Source organism: Coturnix japonica, chromosome 3, assembly GCF_001577835.2.
Source record: "Coturnix japonica isolate 7356 chromosome 3, Coturnix japonica 2.1, whole genome shotgun sequence".
Lineage (NCBI taxonomy): Eukaryota > Metazoa > Chordata > Aves > Galliformes > Phasianidae > Coturnix > Coturnix japonica.
In genome coordinates, this window is record NC_029518.1 from 9668839 (window position 1) to 9690688 (window position 21850).

The 21850-nt window shown below is 48.3% G+C and overlaps 1 protein-coding gene across 1 annotated transcript; it reads right to left on the minus strand.

Moving 5' to 3' along the window:
• Positions 1-10652: 10652 nt before the first annotated feature.
• On the minus strand, positions 10653-21580 carry LBH (LBH regulator of WNT signaling pathway). Its single transcript, XM_015856942.2, has 3 exons — positions 21429-21580; positions 21156-21258; positions 10653-13088 (listed from the first exon to the last, which is right to left on the minus strand). Exons 1-3 carry the CDS (start codon positions 21452-21454, stop codon positions 12897-12899), a joined length of 321 nt encoding a protein of 106 aa, XP_015712428.1. The 5' UTR covers positions 21455-21580; the 3' UTR covers positions 10653-12896.
• Between the last annotated feature and the right edge of the window lie 270 nt (positions 21581-21850).

Sequence of the window (21850 nt, forward strand, 5' to 3'; positions counted from 1 at the left end):
AGGGTAATAACAGTCTTGTTCCCTAAGTACTTGCTAGGAGGCATAGCAAGAACAGGGCTTTCTAGAGCAACTTCTTTCATTCTCACAGAAGCATCTGGCAGAAGTCATTGAGGATTAATCTATGGATTAGGACTCAGCCTCTCCCACAGACAGCATGAGGGCAGATACGACATTTTAAAGCAAATGAGACACACATACAAAACTTGGTCTGTAAGAAAGATCCAGCCTCCAAACTATGACAGTTATCTGCAGAAGAACCAGAATTTCACTTATCTATCTGCTGACCTACCGAGCAATCACATAACGCTCTGTTGAATGAGAACTTCTGCTTCTTTACACCTCTGACATGGTTTTCTACATGATGTTTTAATTTCTTTTTTGTTGTTGTTGTTTCCTTTCCTCATTTCATTTCCTCTTTAAATTCCAAGACAGCTGCCTGTGTGCAAGGATAGCAGCTGTTTTATTCCTGGAGTTAGTGTGCAGCCACAGGACAGATAAACACTGGACTTTCTGCAGGAAGCCCAGCTTTCCTTCTTCCCTGATTTGTTGTTGTTTTCCTCAGGCTGAAGCTAACATCTACTTAGAGAAAAACAGGCGTTTGGGGTTTTGTCTATGGAAAGAAAGAGCTGACTCTGTCAGGAGCAACGCGTGTCCTTTCAGAAACAGAAATATTTTCACTCTTGGATTTCAGTAGGATATTTTTGCCGTGTTATGAATCCAAACATTTTGTAGAATCACGCAGGCACCGAAACAAGAGAAAGGCTTCTCTGAAACACAGAAGAGCAAATGGGATCACAGCTAGGCTCTGCACGAACAGCACAGCTTCCAAAGAGAAACCTTTTCTGCAAAGCGCGCTGTGCCCACAGATCCCGTTGGCACAAGAGGAGCACAGAAAGGGACTGGATTGCAGTACATGTTTTGGCATCGAAGAGTACCCTCACATCACAGCTGCTGAAGCTTATTAAGTCACTTGCAGAACCGCAGCACTTCCTACTTCCACACATAAAAAGAACAAAATCCTTTCTCAGAATTAAGGGTTTGTATTTTGGGCCAGCAGAACTGCAGGGTATGGAGCTTCCACATGCAGCAGGGCTCTTGGTGAACCCAAGGGCTGTTTCACAGCAGCACTGGAAAGCAGCGTTGAGCTTTTGCTGCCACAGGCCTACTCAAAGCAGAACAGATGCTGTGACAAAGCTCATTTTTTTTGCAACCAGGAGCCTCAGTTAAATCCAAACATACACAGAAGAAGTGCTGAAACCTCAGACTGTGGATCCAATCTTAAGTTAAGCTTCTAAAACTGTGAAGTCCCCCAGCTCTGGCTACATTTACCTGCAGCCTTGCTCCACAGACTGCTGAGGAAGGGAAGGCAGACTCAGCTGTGCTGCTGAGGCCCACATGGCTGCTCAGGGTGCTGTGGGAGACTCGTGCTGCAACTGAAAGGTGCCATACAGACTCGCAGCCCCTAACAGAGCATCCCTCTGCCTTCTTCTGTATGCAGAGGGGTACTGCTTAAATAAAGGGTAGTCTCTCCCCTTTCAGCTCTGGCAAACCTCTCCCCTGTCCCACCTCAGGTTTCTGCAACCACCATCCTAGGAGAGGCAGGTAAGAGAATGTCCTCCAGTCAAGGAAGACAAAAAAACTGTCCATGCCAGCATCAGCAGCCTGCTCTACCCCTACCAAAGCACCTTCAAGCCACCCCTTCAAACAGCTACTGAAAGGCTAATGCTTCTCAAGTGTCAGCAGCTCTGGTGGACCTAACCATGGCCTACACTGGCAGGGCCTGTTGTGCCATGCAGCAAGGTACCTCTGCAGGAACTGCCCAAAAGACAATATACAAGCAGTTGGCATGGCCGATAGCAAAGCAGCAAGCACTCATGTTCAGGCATGCACTTTGGGCTAATAGAGACTTGAAGAAATAAAAGTCCAAGGTGAAAATGGGGAGAAAAGAAAGAAGAGCAAGGGTGGAACCTTAGCATCCACCCTGCTCCACCCTGCAACCAGCGAGTGCTGCCCGCTCCTCTGCAGGGCGAGAGCCCAACGCTGGGCCTGCCGAGCCCAAAGGCTGAAAATGTTCCTTTCCAAGCAGAAGGCAGCTGAGACTCTTTGACAAAGATGAATCCAGCTGCTGGGCTTCTGGGGACGCTCTAGAAATGACGAATCTCCCAATAAAACCATCAGAACTGGCAAATCCATACTACCCCCAAACAACTATGATTTCTTTGCCTGTGGGAATCGCTGTGTTGAAATGACTATGAAATTCCTGCCATGTCATTGAATTTGCATGCGTTTCTTTTTGGTTCCTTCCTCCTTCAGCCTTCTTCCCCTGCCAGAGTGCAGACATTCCTGAAAATCAGCTAACCACACTCCCATGCTTTACAGCCTGAAGACCTTGAAACAAATGAGCCTTGAAGAGTAATTGTAGCATTACGGGCACCAAATGAAGCTGAATTATGCAGCGTTTAGTGGATGCTGCTTAGTGGATTGGTTTGGGGGAAAGTGTTATATAATTGAATTTTAAAAGGTTCAAAAAGAATTCAGCTGACACTGCCTGATGGAAAACGGTGTAAAGGTGCAGAATACAGCCCTCTCTGTGCAGAGGCCAGGTTGGGAAGGGTCTGCCACCGTAACATGAGCTATAGATGGTGAGTGAAGCAGTGGGTTGAGTTTCTCATGGGTTTGATGGTGCTGTTTGTGTGGCAGAAGCCTTTTGTCCTCTGACAATTATTACTGTGGCAATTTCTTTTTTTTTTTTCCATGGCCATACATTTGTCTAGTTTTTATGTAGCATCGAAAAGAAAAGCAGCAGTATTAGAACTGATGAACCCCACACAACTGCTCCACAACATGGTACACATTCAGCAGTCACTAGAGGTGTGTGTTCAGCAATCACTGACCATCCCCACATGCATTCACATGCAGTGCACGTCTGCACATCTTACAGAAGGAATTCAGTGTTATTATCTCTGTTCTTCACAAGTAGAAATTAAGCTGAAATTAATCATTAATTAAGAAATGAATGTAGAAGGTAAGCAGCTTGCTCAAGCTCACACAGGAAATGGGTAAGGAATGAAGAATGGGAAACAGGTGTTGTCCTGACTGTGCCATCACATGGCTGTGGCTTCCTACCAACACTTCAGTATTGCACAGGTCCTGGAAAACAAAATGTTTGGAAGTCCTTCTTCTTCATATTCTGGTGTTTGTTCGTGGACAGTACCTTGAGAGAAGGTAGGAAGAGTGCAGAGGAAAGCTGAATTAGGACCTCACCCGTGCTTTGCCATGCTTTTCAGTCTCCTTGCTGTAAGGTTGGAGGACCGGCAGTGGGAGTGATGGGAGAGTGAGAAGCAGGAGCTTTGCTGGGCTGATCAAGAAATGCCTGTGCAGCAATACCATGTCAGCAGCACATGAAGGGCCTGGCATTCCCAGCAGGGAAAGGTGCTCACTCCTCACAACACACTGCAGGTGAGCCTTCATGTGCCTGCTGAGAAGCACTGGCACAAACCCAGCAGGATGCTGCTCTGACACTGACTCACCCCACAGGTTTGGGCAACTCGTTTCTTCCTCCTTCCTGACTCCCCACGCAGGCAGAGCACCGAGCACCAGGGCTTGCTCCATGTCAGAATGAAGCAAGAGTCTGGGGGAGGCAGGGGCCAGAAGGGAGGCAGGGTGACAGTCTGACCGAGGAATGCGTGACCATGCCCTACAAGGCTGCAGGCATTTCCTGACCCACAGATTCTGCCAGCCTCACCACTGCTGAACTCTCATTGCAGAACACAGGCACCGGCCCCACCATCCCTGGAGAAAGAGATGGGGGGTGCCCAGAGGAGGCAGCCACCCGCAAACCTGCCTGGGTGCAGCTGAGGCTTTTGGTTACCTTTTGGCTTGCGACTCGCTGCTCGGTGTTTAAACACAGGTGTCCGCTGCTGTTGACACTGAGTAATAAATGGACATTTTTTCCATTGGAAAGAATCTCAAGAATTTCCCAGTTCTCTTTTTATTCCTTTTTCCTCATGCGTCTTCCTAAGGAGGCTGTTAATGCAGGGAGCAGGGCGGCCAATGTGGATGTGACAGCACTCAGCTTTGGTCTTATTTTTAAATAAGACCCTTTGGTCTTATTTTTAAATCAGCCCCTGCACTCCTTCCTCAGGACACAGCCATCCTTTAAACTGAAGCCTTCCTTCCTTTCCACACTTCCAGCTTGTGTTTGATTATTTCTGCTCCATTCCCTGGACTGCAAATCAGTACCCCAAAATGGAGGTAGCAGACACCTCCAGGGCTCAATTACCCTTCCTCTTTTCTATGGCGCTCAAACCAGTTAGTCTATTTCCCTAAGATAAACCAGACTGCCATATTCTGGTATGTCCCAGAGAACATAGGGCAGACCCCACAAACCCCCAGACCCTGCCAGCACCATGCTCTATGAGGAAATCCTTGCCAGGTGGCAGGGTAGCCCAACAACCCAAAATACACCTCAGGGTATATCTTGTGCAAAGACAAGACGCTGCGGTGTTTCTACACACCAATTCGTCCCTGCATGTGCATTTGCTGTATCATCTTCTTGTTCTTCTAGGACTTGGTTGGAAAGCACAAACACATCTCCAGCCCTCCTGCTTGTGCTCATGCCTGAGGGCTTCCCAGAGGGCAGCAGCATGGCAGGTGAGTATGAACCAGCCCTACCATTCAAAAGACATGAATGTGGTATTTTCCTACAAGATTACATGGAAAAAAATGAAACAACAAACAAACAAACACACAAAAAAAACAAGCAACAAGCCCTCATTGCAATACAGCGTTGTCCTCTTTGGACAGCTCTGCTTGTGGGTTGCAGGAATTTTGGTGGCATGCCCAGCACAGCAGGAGAGTTTGAGGTCTGTCTGGGAGGACACAAGCCTCCATGATGGAAACCTGCGGTCCAAAAGTCATAAATTATCCTCTTTCCTCCTGGGTATGTTCTGATGACTTCCCTCAGCCCCCTGACTGCTCCATCCACACCCCCAGGGAACACAGGACCGTCCCTCTCATCCCCAAGGAGGGAACAATGGGAGGAGGTGAAGGGAGGGGACAGGATCTGAACAAAAGAAGAACAAGGTCAAACCACAGGTGAGACACTACCATTTCACCAGGAAAGAAACAGGTAATGACATCAGTTAGCACCCAGCGAATGAGCTGTGGCATTCACCCTCCTCAGCCTGCGGAGGCTATAAGCAGCCTTTCATCTATGCCCTGCTCCTCCTCCTCTGCCACCACCTCCCTCCACTCCCGCCCATTTATGATACAGGCTTATGACAAAACAACTTATTAAAGGAATTACGCAGCTGAGCTTCTAACCCTTTCCGTGCTGGATTTTTCCAGAGCTTTACGCTTATCAAGTAATCGTGCTCAATACATGAGCTACCTGTCACAAGCTCAGCATTTATTTTTCTAATGAGGCCTCAGCTCTTAAAATTGCTTGCATGTTTGGTTGAGAAAGCTCAGTCACATGGGTGCAAAGGTAATCCAGGAAAAGTATTGTCAGCACACTTCATCCTGGGGGCTGCCACCGCCTCAGGACCAGCACCTCTGGAGGTCACTTGGTGGCAGGACACCATTATGCTTTTCTGTGCAGACGACTGCACCCATGTGCCATGTGGGAGTCCATGTGCTTGGTGCTCTAGGATTGTCAGGGGAGCCCACATGATGGTCAAAGAGCCTGTGCAGCCCTGCTGCCTTCTGAGATGCCCCTGGGCACTGGAGTGGGAGACGGGGCCAGGAGCCACTGGATCTCTTGTGTACACTGCCCGAACTTGGACTGGGAAGATGAGTCTGAAAATATGAAGGGGTACAGCTGTGTGTAGGTTCGTGCAAGGCGGGCTGGCCCCTTCGCAAGCAAATGGGATCAGGCAGAGGATGCAAACCAGCCTGGAGCTAAGTGCTAGGTCCTGCTGGGGCTTCACCGTGAGCTTACACTCATCTCTGAAGAGTCCTGATCTGTTCATGCTTCTCTGAAAGGAAGAAGCACCTTGAATTCTCTTTCACTTTCCCTCAACCACGCTGCCACTGTTTACCTTGGTCTTGCAGTTGCTGCTCTGCCCACCCTTGAGTGGGCAGGGATGGTAGGCATGGGCTCACCCTGCAGAGAGGGCATCCTCTTGGCATCATCTATGGGAAAAATAAAATTAAAACAAAAAAGAAACCAGAAAAACACACCAAAAATTGACCCTCTGCAGCAGCCCACCGGGTCATGTCACCCTGCCTCAAATCTTCTGGCAGGCAGCACCCCCAGCAATAGCCAGCGGGCTCCTCCAAGCATCTGCACACACTGGTGATACGTACCACAGATTATAAAAATGTATATCTCCTTATAATTAGGAGTGTTCAAGGTGGTGACTCAGACATTCCAGTCAGCTTTTTTCTCATCGTTGGTGTGTGAACTGTAACTTTAGTCATTTTTTCCAGTGACTTTGGACTTTAAAAACAGTAATTAGCCAAGTTAGCTTGTTATCAGCTCCTGCCAATAACCCATCCTTGCCACGGTCCTTCACTCTGTTTCTGTCACAGATGAAACTTTAGCGCTCAGATTTCAAGGCCGATGTTTGTCTGGAGGAGTGAGGCAGCTGAGCAAGGAAAATGAGCTCTAACCCTGCAAACACTTCCACCTGCATCCCCACGTTAAGAATTCAAATAGTTTCACTGAAGTAGCTCCAGGCTGGGTCTTTATATAGCATAGTAAATAGCAGGCAAGACATGAAATAAAACTTTAGAGGCATCATTTTCTCACTTCTCTTTCTATTAATGGCTACGCAGGCATCAACTTACACACAGCGAAAACACCATCCATGCTAATAATGCTTCTCCCACTGTGTTTTCACAGCGCCTTCCATCCGCTCTGCTCATCGAGCATTTCACTGCACAAGGATCAGCACATACTGCCGCATCTGCAGCTGGCTGCAAAGCAAGTGGCAATCTGTTACCAATGCTCACAGCTCTTTATCCTACAAAATGCTTCAAGAGGTGTTACACCGCCTGAATTCAGGGAGGAAACAAGGGAAACTGCTGTTTCCTTTGCTATGCTGCTGGTCCCCATGTATTCTTCCCTGTTGGAACATCTGCTACCATACCATTGCAAGGTTCTGGCAAAGGAGAAATCATGGAGAGATTCAGATGTAGGCAGCCTGCACAGGTGAGCCATCACTGACAGCATCTGGGCTGGATTGTGTGGGAACAGAAAAATGCTCATAAGAAATACTCAAGCCAGCCACATTTTCACGTGAGAAATTAGAATGGAAAGAGCAGCTCTTCCTGAATCATGCAGGCCATGAATTCCTGGTAAATAGATGGTGTTTGTCTGTCATTTGTTACAATGTGCATGGAAATACAACCAAAGGCACATCTATAGTGGAGGATTCCCTGAAAGGAAACCCATGTGTGGAAACAAAGGAGAAGCCAGAATCAGACCATCCAGCAGTGCCAAAGCCAAAAGACAGGTAAAGTTCAATGCAGAAATCATAGAATGGCTTGGGTTGGAAGGGACCTCAAGGAGCATCGAGTTCCAACCCCCCTGCCACAGGCAGGGCTGCCAATTGCTAGATCAAGTACTAAGCACTCAGCACGGGGTTGTGTCTCCCTGAAGTCAATGGGATCTACTGCAGCTTTCAGTATGACTGTGCTCTTACCATCTTCTTTCCACATTCTTACCATCTTCCTCTCACTCTTCCCAGTCCTCGTTTTGTTGTTGTTTTTCTTTTTTCTCCGTTTCATCTTATTTCACAAACACTCTGTTGGTTTGTGTGGGGTTTTTTCTTTTGTGGCGATCAAGGATCGTGAAGTTTACGTGGCTGAGCTCAACACACAGTGCACAGCTCAACATCTTCATGCCACAGAAACAGAGGCCTGGACACATGAAGACACAAATCCTGTGAGGCACAAGGGAAATGAGGGGTGAGGTTCAGCTTCAGTTACCTGAGAGCCAGGCATGCAAACTACCTGGTTATCTAAATCTCTTTACTTAAAGCCGGAGGACCTCCAAGAAGTCATTCTTTCCAGATAGGCTGTTAACATGAATCATCTTCTGGAGATGTTTACCTCCTCCGTGAAGTACAGGAAGAGACAAAACAATTATCTCAGGCTAGACTCTCAGGCTTTAATTAAGATGAAGGCAGCTGTGCGTGATGAGCCCAGTGCCAGGACATGAGGCGCTGTTGGTGCTTGCAGCTGGGAGCTTTTCTCTGTCCTCCTATGCAAAACTCAAAGAAAGTATCTTTCCAGAGCAACTCTTGATATGTTTTTCTTACCGAGCGTCCTCAAACTTGACAGCAATTGATTTCATCCAGATTCTTCTGCAGACAAGTGCCTGATGTTTTGCTGGGAGAGAAAGATGCAGAAATCTTCTAGAAAGCACACTGTGAGAACATGGTCTTACTGAAATACATGGGGCAATGCAGAAAGGCCCTGGGAAGGGCCAGGACACGCTGTGTGTACTCAGTGGTACACAGCAAGGCTGTCTGCACCCCATAAAAATACCTGCAAGCCCTGGCCTTTGCTGCAAACACGTACCCAGAGCAGGCCCCCGCTGGGAACTGATATCTTCCTGCTGCACATTTTGGCAAACCCTGTTTTAGCTCAGCTCCCACAGGGAGACAGGTCACAAGATTCAGAACTACAAAGCTCCCTTGTCTTGGTGCAGAGGATCATAATCCCGGTGTAGGTCAGCCTGGAGAGGCAGACAGACCCCAGCAAAACCCTCACTCCCACCTGCAGAGTGGGTTTGTGCACAAAAAAAAAGCCCTTCTCCAGCACCTGCTGCAACCCCCACACCTCACCCCTCCTGCAAAGGTGTCAATGCTGGAGCATTAAGGGATTAAAGCAATTGCTTAGAAGGTGGTGTAGATGGTGACAAGCTTCTCAGGAATGGGAGGAGGGGAGAGGGGGCTGAGTGGCAAATCCTGCGAGCACACTACACTCTGCATGCTGCAAAGGGTTTTCCCACACAAGGTAGTTTGCGAGGGTGTTTACTGCTTGCAAGTGCTGCAGCTTCCGTGGATGCCTGGCTCCAGCCAGCTCACCCTCACACCACAGGACACTGGGAGGGCACCATCCCATCCCCAACCAGGCGCTGTTTGGAAGGGGTCTGTCATCACCCCACTGGCAGCACCCAAGGCAGAGCCTCCAGCCACAGCACTAGCAGCCACCCCCATGGAAAAGAGCAGTCAAACACTGTGCAGGAAGGCCTACGCTTGGCAAATATTTGTCAAGCTGATTGCAGCCTGCCTGGCTCAGGCTGCTGGATGCAGACAACCTGTGGGGAAGATTTTCAAACACCTGAAATTCCTCCACCCTCTTTTCTTCCATGAGCGTAGCTTGCAGCCAACTCCACCTTTGCAGAACTGACAGCATCAGCCTGTGGAGCCTGCAGGAGCAGCAGCTTGCAGCAGAGCCGTGGGTCTGGCCATGCAGCTCCCAGCAAACCCAACAGCCATGCAGAAACCCAGAGCATGGGATGTCTGGGAAAGCGGTGCTTGCTGCTGGGAGTGCTGTGGGAAATACCTGCCCACCAAGCTCACTGGCTGCAGGGAAAAAGAAGGAAGTATTGAAAATAAAAGCAAGGCTGCTGTGACATTTTCATGAGTGGCTTCTGACATCCTCTCCCTCTCATACACTTGACTTCCTTGCTTATTTTTATCTGATGAATCTGATGGTCGATGCTACAGTAACAGTGTGGTTACAGTGCTGGCAGCAAACAAGAGCTCAGTGCATGTTTCCTTTGTGGCTTCCCTCCCTGCTCAGTGCTCCCAGCCCTCAAGCCTCTCAAAATAAGAGTGTCTGCCATCGTGCCTCACTTGTGACTGCAGCCTGCTGTGACAGCCAGGTTGCACATCCCAGCTCCTGCTCACCCTGCTCGTGTGCCCTGGGCTGAGTGTGAAACACAGGTCTCAGTAAGGAGCTGCAATGGATAGTCATTACCCACCACATGCCCTAGTGACAGCAAATTATCTTTGTTGCAGAGCAGTAATTTCACCTACCCGCACCCAGATTCCAAAAGTTCACCTACTGAGCGTGTCTCAGGTGAGTATGTGTTCCAATAAAACCAAAGAAGTGGATACACACCAAAAATAACAAGCGTTTGGGAGAGGGAATAGACTGAGCTAAGCAGGACAGCAGTACACAGCTTGCTGTATCACCGCTAGCAATCGTAGGGCAAAGTTGTGAGGAGAACAAACACACGCAGTTCAAATGACAGCCAAAGGTATTGCTTTTGGTGGGAGGGATGGATGAAGGTAAGAACAGAAATAAATTGCTCTATATGCAAAGAAAAATACTTACACCACCCACAACAGTGCCCTTAGGGAGGTTCAGGGCCACCCATTGCTTCTTCTAGATCTTCCCCTGACAGCACTGCAAACTGATGCATATAACTACAGGCAGACTGAAAAGCATAACTGATTGCTCCACAGCTGTCCTCTAGACCCAAAAGGGCCAAAGCAGACAATGCATATAGGTTGGCTGAAGCACTGACAGCATACAAGGCAAGACATCCTCACACTTGTTGCTCAGGGGAGGTAAGATGCACAGGTACCATACTACTACTAAGCACGGCTAAGAATAGTTGCAGCTCTTCATGAGCGTGACTTCATGCTTCAACCATCCAAACCCATCCAATATTAAGAACAAAGGCAGTATGTTTGGAAAGCATTTTCAAACTTTATTTACAACTGTCACAGTGACAAAAATGTAGTTTGAAAAAAATGCTAGCTTCTCCCTGAGGCTCAAAAAGAATTACAGAAATAGAGAATGTATATCCTACAACAGGAGTAGTTTTACTGGAGTGCTTTGTTCTTTAGATGCGTTCAACAAATAGAAATATACACGATACTTCCACAAAAGGATGCAGACAGAAATACACGAGTCTTTAGGGCAGACAGCAGGTCTTGAGTCCATGGATTGCCATCTCATTGCTGCCAGATGATAGTATCTTTGATATACAGCTTTGACTTGGTGGTACAGACTGAGAGTAACACTTAGAGATAGGACAACTGGCTGGTATACAGGTGTATAAGCTCATTCGGGTAAGACAGCAAGATTAGAACAAGTGTTACAGATACAACAGCCGAACCCATCAGAGAAAGCAGTATCACTACATGATGACCATTAAGTGATAAACCATCCACCCAGACAGGCAGGGAGAATATAACCAGGCCTGCAAGGCTGGAAACCAGCCGCAGTGTGGGAACACTGAATTTCTCCTGCTTCACACAAGCTCACCTCCAAACTCCCATCTGCCTTAAACAGTTACGTAGAGCTGAAAAGTTATTGCCATTATGTTTAAAACACAAGCAAGACGAGACTAAAATGATCCTGCTAATATGTTAAAAGCAGTTCCCGACCCCTGCCAGCGTTCAACTACTCATGAGGTATTAAAAATACAAATACACATGTTCAAATAGATCTTAAAAATGGAACCTGTTACAAGCAAACGAGGGTGGCATTGGGATTATTATGAAAGTTTGGTTAAGGCCTTGACATTTCTTTTACTCTTCTGTGACCCCGGATTTGGTTTAGGTAGTAACTGTTCTCATCCTATTCCAAGAGCAACTGGCTCCCTGAGCTGGCCCACTAAGCCACAAGAGCATCACCCAGGAAAATGGTGAGTTACCCCACGTGGCAGCAGACTTCCCTCCTACCCAAACAGAGACAGACTGCTCCTCACTGGAGCACGATATGGTGAGAAGGACCCAAACACAGACTTCATAGAACAGTCTGCACTCCATTAAACACCCACGAACAGCTATTTCATCCTTGCCACAAAACAGACATCTTGTCTCAGGATGCTCAGGCTAACACTCCCTAGAGAGCTCCCCTCCACCTCCTCACTGATAATCCACACTGTCTGGTGTTTAGTCTTTGTATTACCTCCAGTCTGGCAGCATTCCCCTTCTGCAGGTCCCTGCAGGAGCAGCTAAGCCTGTCCCCAACCCTCTCAAGCCCACTGGCCAGAAAGTTGAGATATGAAACCCTACAGCCTCAAAGACATTGAGGCAAGTAGGTGCAATCCATATCCTTCGGCTTTGGGCACTGGAACAAGACAAAACCAACCACAGAAGCCTTGGCAAATAGGAGAGAAAAATCCACATGTTCAAATCTACATTAGTTCATGCTGCAAACGGATGTCTTTTACATCAAATTTGCACTACCTCAAGCTAACCGCCTGCAAGATCAGCTAGGGCCTTGCAGCAGTAGAGATGACAAGCAGCAGCCTAACATTACCCTGCAAATACAGCTGTTCAGCATTGAAAGGTCTAAAGGCAAACAGAGGGTGAAAAGACAGCTTTGGGAAAGTGACTGGTACAGGCTCAAGAGCAAGAGCAAGAAGCCCACTACTCCTAAGGATGCTCACTTAACCCTAGGAGGTGCTGAACTGGGGAAAGCTACAGGTCCCTCAGCACTAGAGCGTTTCGTGATGCTTTGCTACAGACCCTTCCACCTCCAGACACAGAAAATGGAAGCTTTAGGAAAAGCAAATCTGAGATGACCTCTCTGTTCTCAGGCTCCTGGTCAGAGGCAGCTCCCAGCTGAACACTGCTCTGCTTGGCTTCCCTCTGCATTCCCCATCCCCAAGCTCCCCCCTCCAGCATCCCTCAGGTGGTCACCCTCCATCACGTGCTTGGAACTTCACTGCTGCCTCCACCTCAGAAAAATACAGATAGTGATCTCGAGAACAGCAAACATTTCTCTGCGTTACTTCCTTCCTCCCTCAGAAGGTCTGGTGACACCAAGGGCTTCAGTTCTCAATACAGAGAATACAAAAAAACTAAAATCTTGCAGGTGCAAAGTTGAACTTGTCCTTTCTCTTTAAAAAGACTTTCAAAAAAGGTGTGGCTCTTCCTTCAGAAGGGTGCAGTCCCTTGCCTCTCCCCAGATGCCATTTATTGCTCCTTGTTGTCCTCCTTTGCATCTTCACAGCTTTCCTCCTCTTCCTCCTCCTGGACCAGGAACTCCTCAGGCGGCCATCTCAGCTCCCCGCTCTCCACATCACCCTCCGTTGGCTCCACCACGATTGAGGGGAGGCGGTCCTTCAGCTTGCAGTAACAGTCAAAGTCAGAGGGATCAGGGAAAATCTGAAAGAGCCAAGAAAGAGCCTGTGAGAGGAGCTGCTCTCAAGCAGTCTTAGCTAACATCCAACTCTCCAAACTTGGTTTTCAGGGTGGACTAGTCTGGACACAGAGAACGCAACTGGGTGATGGGAAAAACCCCTCAGCTTCTTCATAATCTCTGAGAACTTGAAATCAGCACAGCCCAAGAGGCTTTCAAAGCATATACGTTTGCTCATCAAATAGGCACCCGCTTTTGGATATTTACCCAAAAGCCTCACCCCCCTCCAACCACAGCTTTTGCATGAATGCTCATGAGTTTGCAAACTGAGCTATCTCAATCTGCAAATCTGATCTTGTTTCCTGCTGTCAGTCAAAATACACTCATGCTCCAAGCACTGCTGCCAGAAGGGGAATGAAGCACAAGGTAGCACAGCACCAGAGCAGTCCTCACCCTCACAGCAAGGGTCTGTGCCTGGCATCATTCCCAGGCAGCAGGAACAGTCTGCATGAGAAGTTCAGCTGCATTCTGGTTGTGTTCTGCATGCTACATCTACTATCCATCAGCAGTGAAATTCAGTAGGAAGATGATCTCTTCACAGTTCCATAAACTGAACCAAGGGTCAAAAATGGGACCACATTTCTTAGGGCTGGAGGTACCTATGGCATAGCTAAGAATGATGCACACCAGTGCAAAGTACAAGGACCTCCTTATCCCCAGCCCCTCAAAATGCAAAGCAATACCTCACCCCACCCCCACACAGCAGCAGCATCAGGGCCTATACCCACAGGTAGTGCCATTGGGCTACAGGCTTTGATCCTTCCAGAAACTAATGCAAAAACACAGGTACGGGAAAAGCTGCAATCAGCCATGCTGGAATGTTAGCAGTTGCTCTGCCATTTAGTTATGCAGACCCAAGAGAACAGGAATGCCCTGCTAGGGGAACAGCTACAAGCCCCACCTCATCCTGAGAAAAACTGTTCAGTGACAAGAACCAGTTCCCATATCAGATCCCCCCTGTTGGTATCCAGAAGATTAAACAGCTCTGTCTATTTCAGAACATTTTATCTGCATATCCATTTTCCATCATGGTTGCATTAAAACAGCCTGAAGAGGCTTATCACCAAATGCCTTTTCCTGGAGGTGTAGATGACATGAGGAGCCATTTGCTACACTTTCTCTAAACACCATCTGAATTCATCCAAGCCACAAGAGCATCCCTGCAGAGAGCATCATGGCAAACCTCACATTGCAGCACTGCACTTGGATGCTCAGTTGGGAGCAAGAATCCATCTCTTCTGACCTTCGTGGTTCCAGCTCCAAAGCAGGTTCCTGGCCCAGAAGCCTTGAGTATGAAACACCTGACTCCTCATGCCAATCATGCAGGTATCCCACCACCCTGGGAAAGCCTTACCCAAATCCCACTCCATCAACATATTCTTCGGCCTAGCAACTATGAACCACACTGATACCTCTTGACAGTGTCCAGTTTCTTGTATTTAGTTACATTTCTCCCTTGAATTCAAAGCTTTGTAGGAACTAGGTTATCAACTAGAAAAAGCCAGGCTGCTACTTAGTGTAGTCAGGCAGGGTAACTTCGGGAGCAGATGCACAAGTTCCCCTCACACAGTGCTACTCTCAGGATAAGCGAGACCAGAACCATTTCTTGGAGCTTGACGGCTTTGCAGCCAAAGGCAGTTTCAGTCACCCTGTGCATTACTGGAAGTACAGTCAACAGCTCTAAAGCATCAACTCCATATCTCAACTCAGGACAGGAAGGAAAAAAAAAGTACCCTTGACATTACATTGTTTGCAATGGAAAAAGAAGTGTGGTTCAGGAGGTTATATAAGCTGATAGTGTCATGAAAATAACCTCCTGTGCAAGAAAAATAGCAGTCTAATAATTAAACTAACCTTTGGCTGCTATCATTTCAAGCACATTGGGTCAAATTGGAGCAGTTTCTTTGAAAACAGTCTGACAGGTTTTATATTTCCCCCTTTCCAGAAGCTAAGCAGTCATTTCCTTATTAAAAAGATCCCTGAAACGCCGTGTACAGCTTTTTTTTTTTTTTAATGAAAAATAACCTAGCACAATCTTATCTCAGATAGCTGCAGGACAGACCAAACCCAAGAAGGTCAAGATTTTTTCCACTAAGTCATGTCTTTTAATCGTAGAGGCAGCATGAAGCAAGATGTTGCAACTCCATTTTCGAGGGGTGTGGACCATCAATGGAAAAATGATACAAAGGCAAATTTCCTTGCATGTGACAAGCAGGGCAGCACTGCCAGCCAAGTGCAGGGACTGAAGGGAAGTGGTTTTCAGATTAAGACTTTGTTTGCACATCCAGGGAAATGGGATGGAAAAGTCTCCTGGGTCACCCCCAAAATAAGCTGAGTTGCAAGGCTCTTTTTACACAGATTAGCAAGCACCAGCTTTCCATTAATCCACACTGGCCATGCCGCGTTGCGTTTGTCACTCCCGTGAGCAGAATCTGCTCCCTCTCCAGGCTTAGACAACGGGAAGAAAAACCTCTGGAAAACACTTGCAGTGAGCTCCCCCCAGGAGTGCAGCAGGCTCAGAGCCAACCTGCCAGCTCTGTACCCTCCCGCACAGCAGCCAAGACAGCCTGGCTGTGAAAACCTGCTTACGAGCTTCTCCTCTTGCATTACCCAGCTCACCCACATGGAAAGACAGATCTGCATTTCCCCAGCACACAAAGAACACAACCTCTCCTGTACTTATCAGTGTGAGCCTACTGCTGACCCATCTGTCCCCAAATGACAGCCACCAACCAGCTGTTTGGGAAGGCCAGCCAAAAGCAAGGTCAGAAGTAACTCAAAGATGCTTCCTCCCTTCCTCACCCCCCTAACACAGCATATGACAGACTGCAAGGCTTGCAGGTTTCCCCAGCTCTGTGGCATGTCACAGCTCCCAGCCCATTGCAAGAGGTACCTGACAGCTTTACAACATAAGCAGCAATATGCACTCGTGCTCTGCTCAACACTGCTTCTCATTTACAGCAGCAAGACTGGTTTTCATGGGCCTCCCCAGATGATGTTCTGGGAACTCCAGTCTTTTAATACGGTAAGAGCAGTGAGAAGCAGTACTTGAAACAAAAGCTTGAAATGATCTGCAGAAAGTCATGTTTGCCTCCGTTTCAGATGATCTCGCTCCGCTATCCTCAAATGAAGTCTTGGCAACAAGAATGGAAAGTTCCCTTGGCCCTGGGGAGGCTCATAGCCTCTCTGAGCATTCGCAGGGAGAGAAACACCAAAAGCAGGAGAGACGTCAGACAGCTAAGGAGATTAGTTCAGAGCTACCGTAATCCAAGGGACACCTGTACACCCAAAACAACACCCACCTGTGTCCTCTGTTCCACACCAAGAGTTAAAGTGCCCATCTCCCCTCCCGGAGAGGCTGAAAGCTATTTCAGTTATATTGCAGGGAAACTAAGGTAAGAAGATCTTTCCAGATTATGTTACTGTTTGGGGGGAAAGTTTTACCTCATTGTGGTATTACTAATACAAGACACAAAGGTCTGCACTGCGATGCATACCACTTCAGGGAGAGGATATACCCTGAGGTACACACACCACCTCCCCTCCCAGCACTAAAACATGAGTTTTAGGCCTCTCCAGCAGTATCAAGTTAAACTTCTGGTTTCTGCTTTGAAGTATAAGTTCTTGAAACTAAACTCTGCTGTCACCAATAGGTATGGCAGGCTCCTTCCAGGAAGTATTTAAATCATCTCGGTGCCTTCTGCAGAGGAATTTTCCAGCTACAAAAAGCAGCGCTGCTAAGTTTCACTCATACAGTAGTCATGACTTGAAACTGAGCTCCATCTAGTTATGCACACAGCGTGACTCAGGTTTATGAACTATGACAACTCTTCAGTCACAAGCACGTCTTGGGGGATGGAGGCAGGGAAACTTCAGCAGCATAACACCGTAACAATTTTCCATCAGAGTAATGAGACATCAAGTAGGGAGGGGAAAAAAACACACTGAAACGTTAGGACGAGCTGTTTGTCCTCAGTTGGAATTTCAGCAGAGCACTTCTTCCTATTCCCAGCATAGGATAGCTGGGAAGGTATTAATTTGAGCTCTGATCTTTCCATACACTGCTTGTGTCTTCAGAAAAAGGAGCAAGACCCTGGAATAAGCATTAGCTCAACCTGAAGTAATTGAGCTAACTGATCTTGTAACTGTGTTATGTGGAATCTGAACAGGTAAAAGTTATCCTAAATTCAGTCATCCTAAGTTCCACAGCCCAGACTCAAGGCCTCCCAGCAGTGGCGAGCACCAGCTCCCACACAGGAAAATCCTTGATTTCTTGGAGAAATCAAGGTGTAGGAGGCACCTCACAAGCAAACAAGACGAATCAGCCTCCATCCTGCACCACCCAACCTCAGGCCAGCCCATGTTGCTCCCTTGCAGGCCCCCAACCCACTGCACTACTGCTGTTTATCTCCCCACTTGTTTGGGAAGTGAAATGCTGAGAGACACTCCACACTGATGCATCTCAGGCCCCTCAGCACTGCGGCTCCTCAGGGGCTAGCAAAGAAGTTGCACTCACTGACACCAATTCCCCCAGCAACACTGATGTCCCAGGCCCTTGCCTGGAGCGCCGGATGGGGCAGTAAGCCTATTCACCTAGTTTCAGTCAGTCTGACGTCATTCGCAGCTAACTGTGGCTGTGATTAACCCAGACAGATCCCAGAGTGATGCGATCATGACTTAAAGAGCTCAAGTTCCCCATGACAACCAAACCCCAGCTGATGGCATGAGGCAAGCTCAGCCTCTTCATGCCAGTCTCCCAAAAGGCAGCCCAAGGCCCAACAGGACCAGCCAGTCAGGCTGCAGCAAAGTAGCACTCTCAGCTTAGGACACAATATTTGCTTAAAACAAACACTTCAGGCAAGCTGCTTTCAGCTGTGCTCAGATCCACTCTCAAGAAACAAGGCAAGATCCTGCATTGCTGTTTTGACAACGTCAAGTCAGCCTTCAATCGGGCAGCAACACCCACGCTGCTGCAAGATGGCATTAGAGGACAAGGGGGCGTAGAGAACAGGTCTACCTGGTGCTGGAACTGCAAGCAGCACATCAGCTCCAAGGGGCAGGGAAAAAGACTGGCTCTGCAGGGACCACCAGGCAGGAGGGGCACAGAGCCCTCCATAGGCACATCTGCTCATAGCAGGGGCATCTTGAGCCATCGGCTGCATTTCAATGAGGTTTTTTTTTGTTTAGCAGTCCCATGGGAATTATGGGATGTCTATTAAAGATCCAGAAATAGCTCTCCACTGCAGGCACAAGACCCAGCATGACATCACCTCCTCAGCTGCATCTTCTGTTTTGTCTGTGCCTCCCTGCTCCGAGACTCGCATCCAGATTTCCCCATTCACTTCCACCACCTTCAGTAGGCTCAGAGCAGCTTTACTTCACAGATGCAGGAATAAAAGCCGCTCCGTACTAAAAGGCTTTGAAGTTTGCACATCAGCTTGCAAGCATTTGGCACGCTAACTGGAAAAAGGTATCTGTGCTGAGAAAGCACATTGTGCAAATGAAACCACATACAAATTACTAAGCCTACACAGACAGCTCAGTTATCATAGGTATGAGACTTCTGCAGCTCAGGTTTTCACATCATCACAGTCGTGTCCAACCTAAAGAACACCAGGAAACATGGCTGGGGGATGCACACCTCATGGGGACATATAAGCACACTCTGGAGTGTGATATGAGACACGGAGAGGGTAGAAGAAAAGCTGACGAGCCACAAGTTCCATCAGAAGGTAACCAGTGAGACAGGCAGGAGACCTGATGTTCAGTATTATGGGGTGAAAGAACCCAACTGCTTGTTTACGCTCTGGAGGTGTTGGTTTCCTCAGTTTACTTCCAAGGCTTTACTAGGAAAACAAAAGTACTTCAGAACAGTAATTGATGAGGTAGGTCCCAGATCCTTCTCCGCACAGCCCCAAGGGCAGCACAATGGACCCCAGCTTCATGTCATCTCTGCAGGAGAACAAATCCAAGTTCTACTACATAAGAAGCTCTGGAAACTAGAAGCTCAGCTCTCATAGCTCTGGATCCACTGTTTCTTTTCCTGTAGCCAAGAGTGGTCACACTCACTGTGAGCACGCTGCTCTGCAGGTGGGTGAGGGAGGATGCTGCAGCTTAGCTCAAGCCTCAGAGCCAGAGCAGTCATGCTCTGTTAGCTCTGCCTGGTTTTAAGTTATTGCACTACAGCTCTCAGAGCAGCATACCATTTCACACATACCCAACGCCCTCCATCAGCAGGACGAAGCAAGAAGTTCCAAACCCCAAGACAAAACAGGTTTGTGATACTATTTGCACTTGATTTGTCCTTGCTATTTTAACTTCAATTTTCAGCTGCTTAAGGATGATTTCAACTTCTCACTTTGCACAGCCACATTTTCAGCCACGCAGTTAAAAGGAAGAAGGTTGCAACCTACTCTCAATCTTCTTTGCACTAACCTGATTTAGAGGCAGACCTCATCCCCAGCCCACACACCGCTCAGCAGCAGCTGCCCTCTCAATACTCCAGGCCTTTCTGCCATCAGTTCAGCTTACAAGGAAGCCAAAGTCTAGCAGGCAGTTAGCAGCTCCTGTGGGCACTGAGAACCCTGTGACCAGATCACTACAGAGAACAGATCCAAGATAGACAAGTCCTGCATAGATGTGAGTCGTTGCATTTACAGCACCCTCAGGTTCAGATGATCCACTCAAAGCTGCAGGTTTGCTCTCCAGTTCACAGACTCACTGAGGGCATCAGCACTAGGGGTAAAACCTCACTGAAGCTATCAGTCATGAATAAGTGGGGCATCCATCTGTCTCCCACTGTTTAGATAAGCAAACCAATATCAGACCTGAGTGGGCCTGCATACAGTGCCCCATTTAAGACACTTGTTTGAACATCTGGCAAAGACTAGTGCAATAGCTTCAACTCTCACAGCCATTCCCACTGCAGTTACACATTCTCTATAGCAGAGGAAAGCGAGGCCATATGCTTTCCACTAACTCAAGCACTAAAACAAAACAGCTATTTCCACAAACAGGCAATAAACCAAATTATTTGCACTGTTCAGATGGAGAATTCTGACCAAAAAAAGCAATGCAACCCTATTTATCCTCCCCCCCCCTCCCCTCCCACAGCTTTGGCTTCTGCCCGAGCCACGGCCCAAAGTTCTGTTGATTTCATGCTTCAGAGCACTGTCACAGGCTCCTAGCTCATTTTTCAGACATAAATATGCAAGTGTACAACAGCACACCTAATATCCGAATGCCCACGTAGAGCAAGTGCCTCCGTATGGGCTGTGTCACATCTGCAAAGGAAGAACTCTGTACTGCAATCTGCCATGAAGAGTCACCCTGTGCAGAGTAACACAAGAGCTGTGCATGTATTAAACCTCACCAACAAGTCTGCCAGAGTAGGGAAACTTGGATCTAATAGGCAAAGATACACAGCTCACCCTGTGATTGACTGGAAGCACTGAGGCTGAAGGATAGAGGCTGGAGTTTGAAAGCACCCCTTTGCCTCAGCTATTGACTAAGAGGTTAAAAGCTAATTACATTATTCACCAGTTGCAGAATGGATGCAGCTCATGCCTTCAGGTAATGTGTTTGCACGCACACCTCAAGGCTCGTCAGCGCTGCACCCAGCCTCTCTGTATCTTACAATAGACTTAACCCTTTCAAACAGGGGGAAAACCAAGGAATAGCTTGGAAGATTTAAGCGCTGTACAGACAAGTCCCTTCCGCTTCAGACAACTCATTTGCAAGCCATGGTTGTGGAGACCCCAGCAGCCTCTCAGCCTGGTGTCTGACACGGACCTTTCCGGCAGGGCATCTCCTCTCCCACTGAGCCTCTGTGCACACCCAACAAGCTGGGATTTGGGCACTTCAGGAACAAAGCACTCTGCTAAGCACTCGGAGCAGATAACTATGCCGTATTTTACACAGATTCTACTAGCCAAGCAAGCGTCTCAGCTCACTGACCAGCCCTTACTGCAGGACTTGCTATAATATTCACCACGGTCCAGCCCAGGCAGCTCCGCAGGGAATCGAATACTCACTTGATACGAGAGCCCGTCCTTACGGGGGCTGAGTCCGATCTCATCCATAGCCGGGCTGCTCATCATCACTTCGGTCATCTCGGCTGATCTCAGGTAATCGGGGCTGGAAACAAAGAACATCATTCAGACCAACGTCAGGGCTCCGGGGAGGACCGAGGGTCGCCGCTCCCTCCGTGCCCCCACCCCAACCAACTCCTGCGGGCAGGAGACGGAACAACGGGGCTCAGCACCGCCGCACGACCCCCGGATAGGGCGGCAGCAGTGCCCACTCACCAGGGCAGGGGACAAAGCACAGACATGAAGTCCCTGCGGAGGCTGCCCACGCCCTGGGGGTGGCGGCAGGGCACCGAGGCACACGAGGCTGATGTTGGACGGGACCACACAGAGAACCCAAACGCCGCAGCAGCTCTGAGCCCCGGCGGCAGCGCCGAGCCGCCTTAAATAGCTGAGGGGGCATGGCCTCATCAGTGCCCGCCCCTCCGAATGACGGCAGCATTTCATGAATGGCTTCGGAGCGCCGCTCCGGGGGGCAGAGCTCGGAGATGGCTGCGAGGTTCAATGGGTGCCCTCGGTTGTGCTCCGTACACGTGTGCATGCGGGCATAGGTGTGTGTGATTCCTCCGGCCGGATATTGTAAGCTTCTTAGTTTGATATTATATAATGATGGCGTATGTGGGTGTTTGACATCAGGCATC

Coding starts and splice junctions, on each gene's coding strand:
- LBH (XM_015856942.2), bottom strand. CDS start 21,454: ATGTCTGTGCTTTGTCCCCTGCCCTG. Junction 21,259..21,428: donor GTGCTTTGTCCCCTGCCCTG/GTGAGTGGGCAC, acceptor CTTTGTTTCCAG/CCCCGATTACCTGAGATCAG. Junction 13,089..21,155: donor AGGACGGGCTCTCGTATCAA/GTGAGTATTCGA, acceptor TGGCTCTTTCAG/ATTTTCCCTGATCCCTCTGA.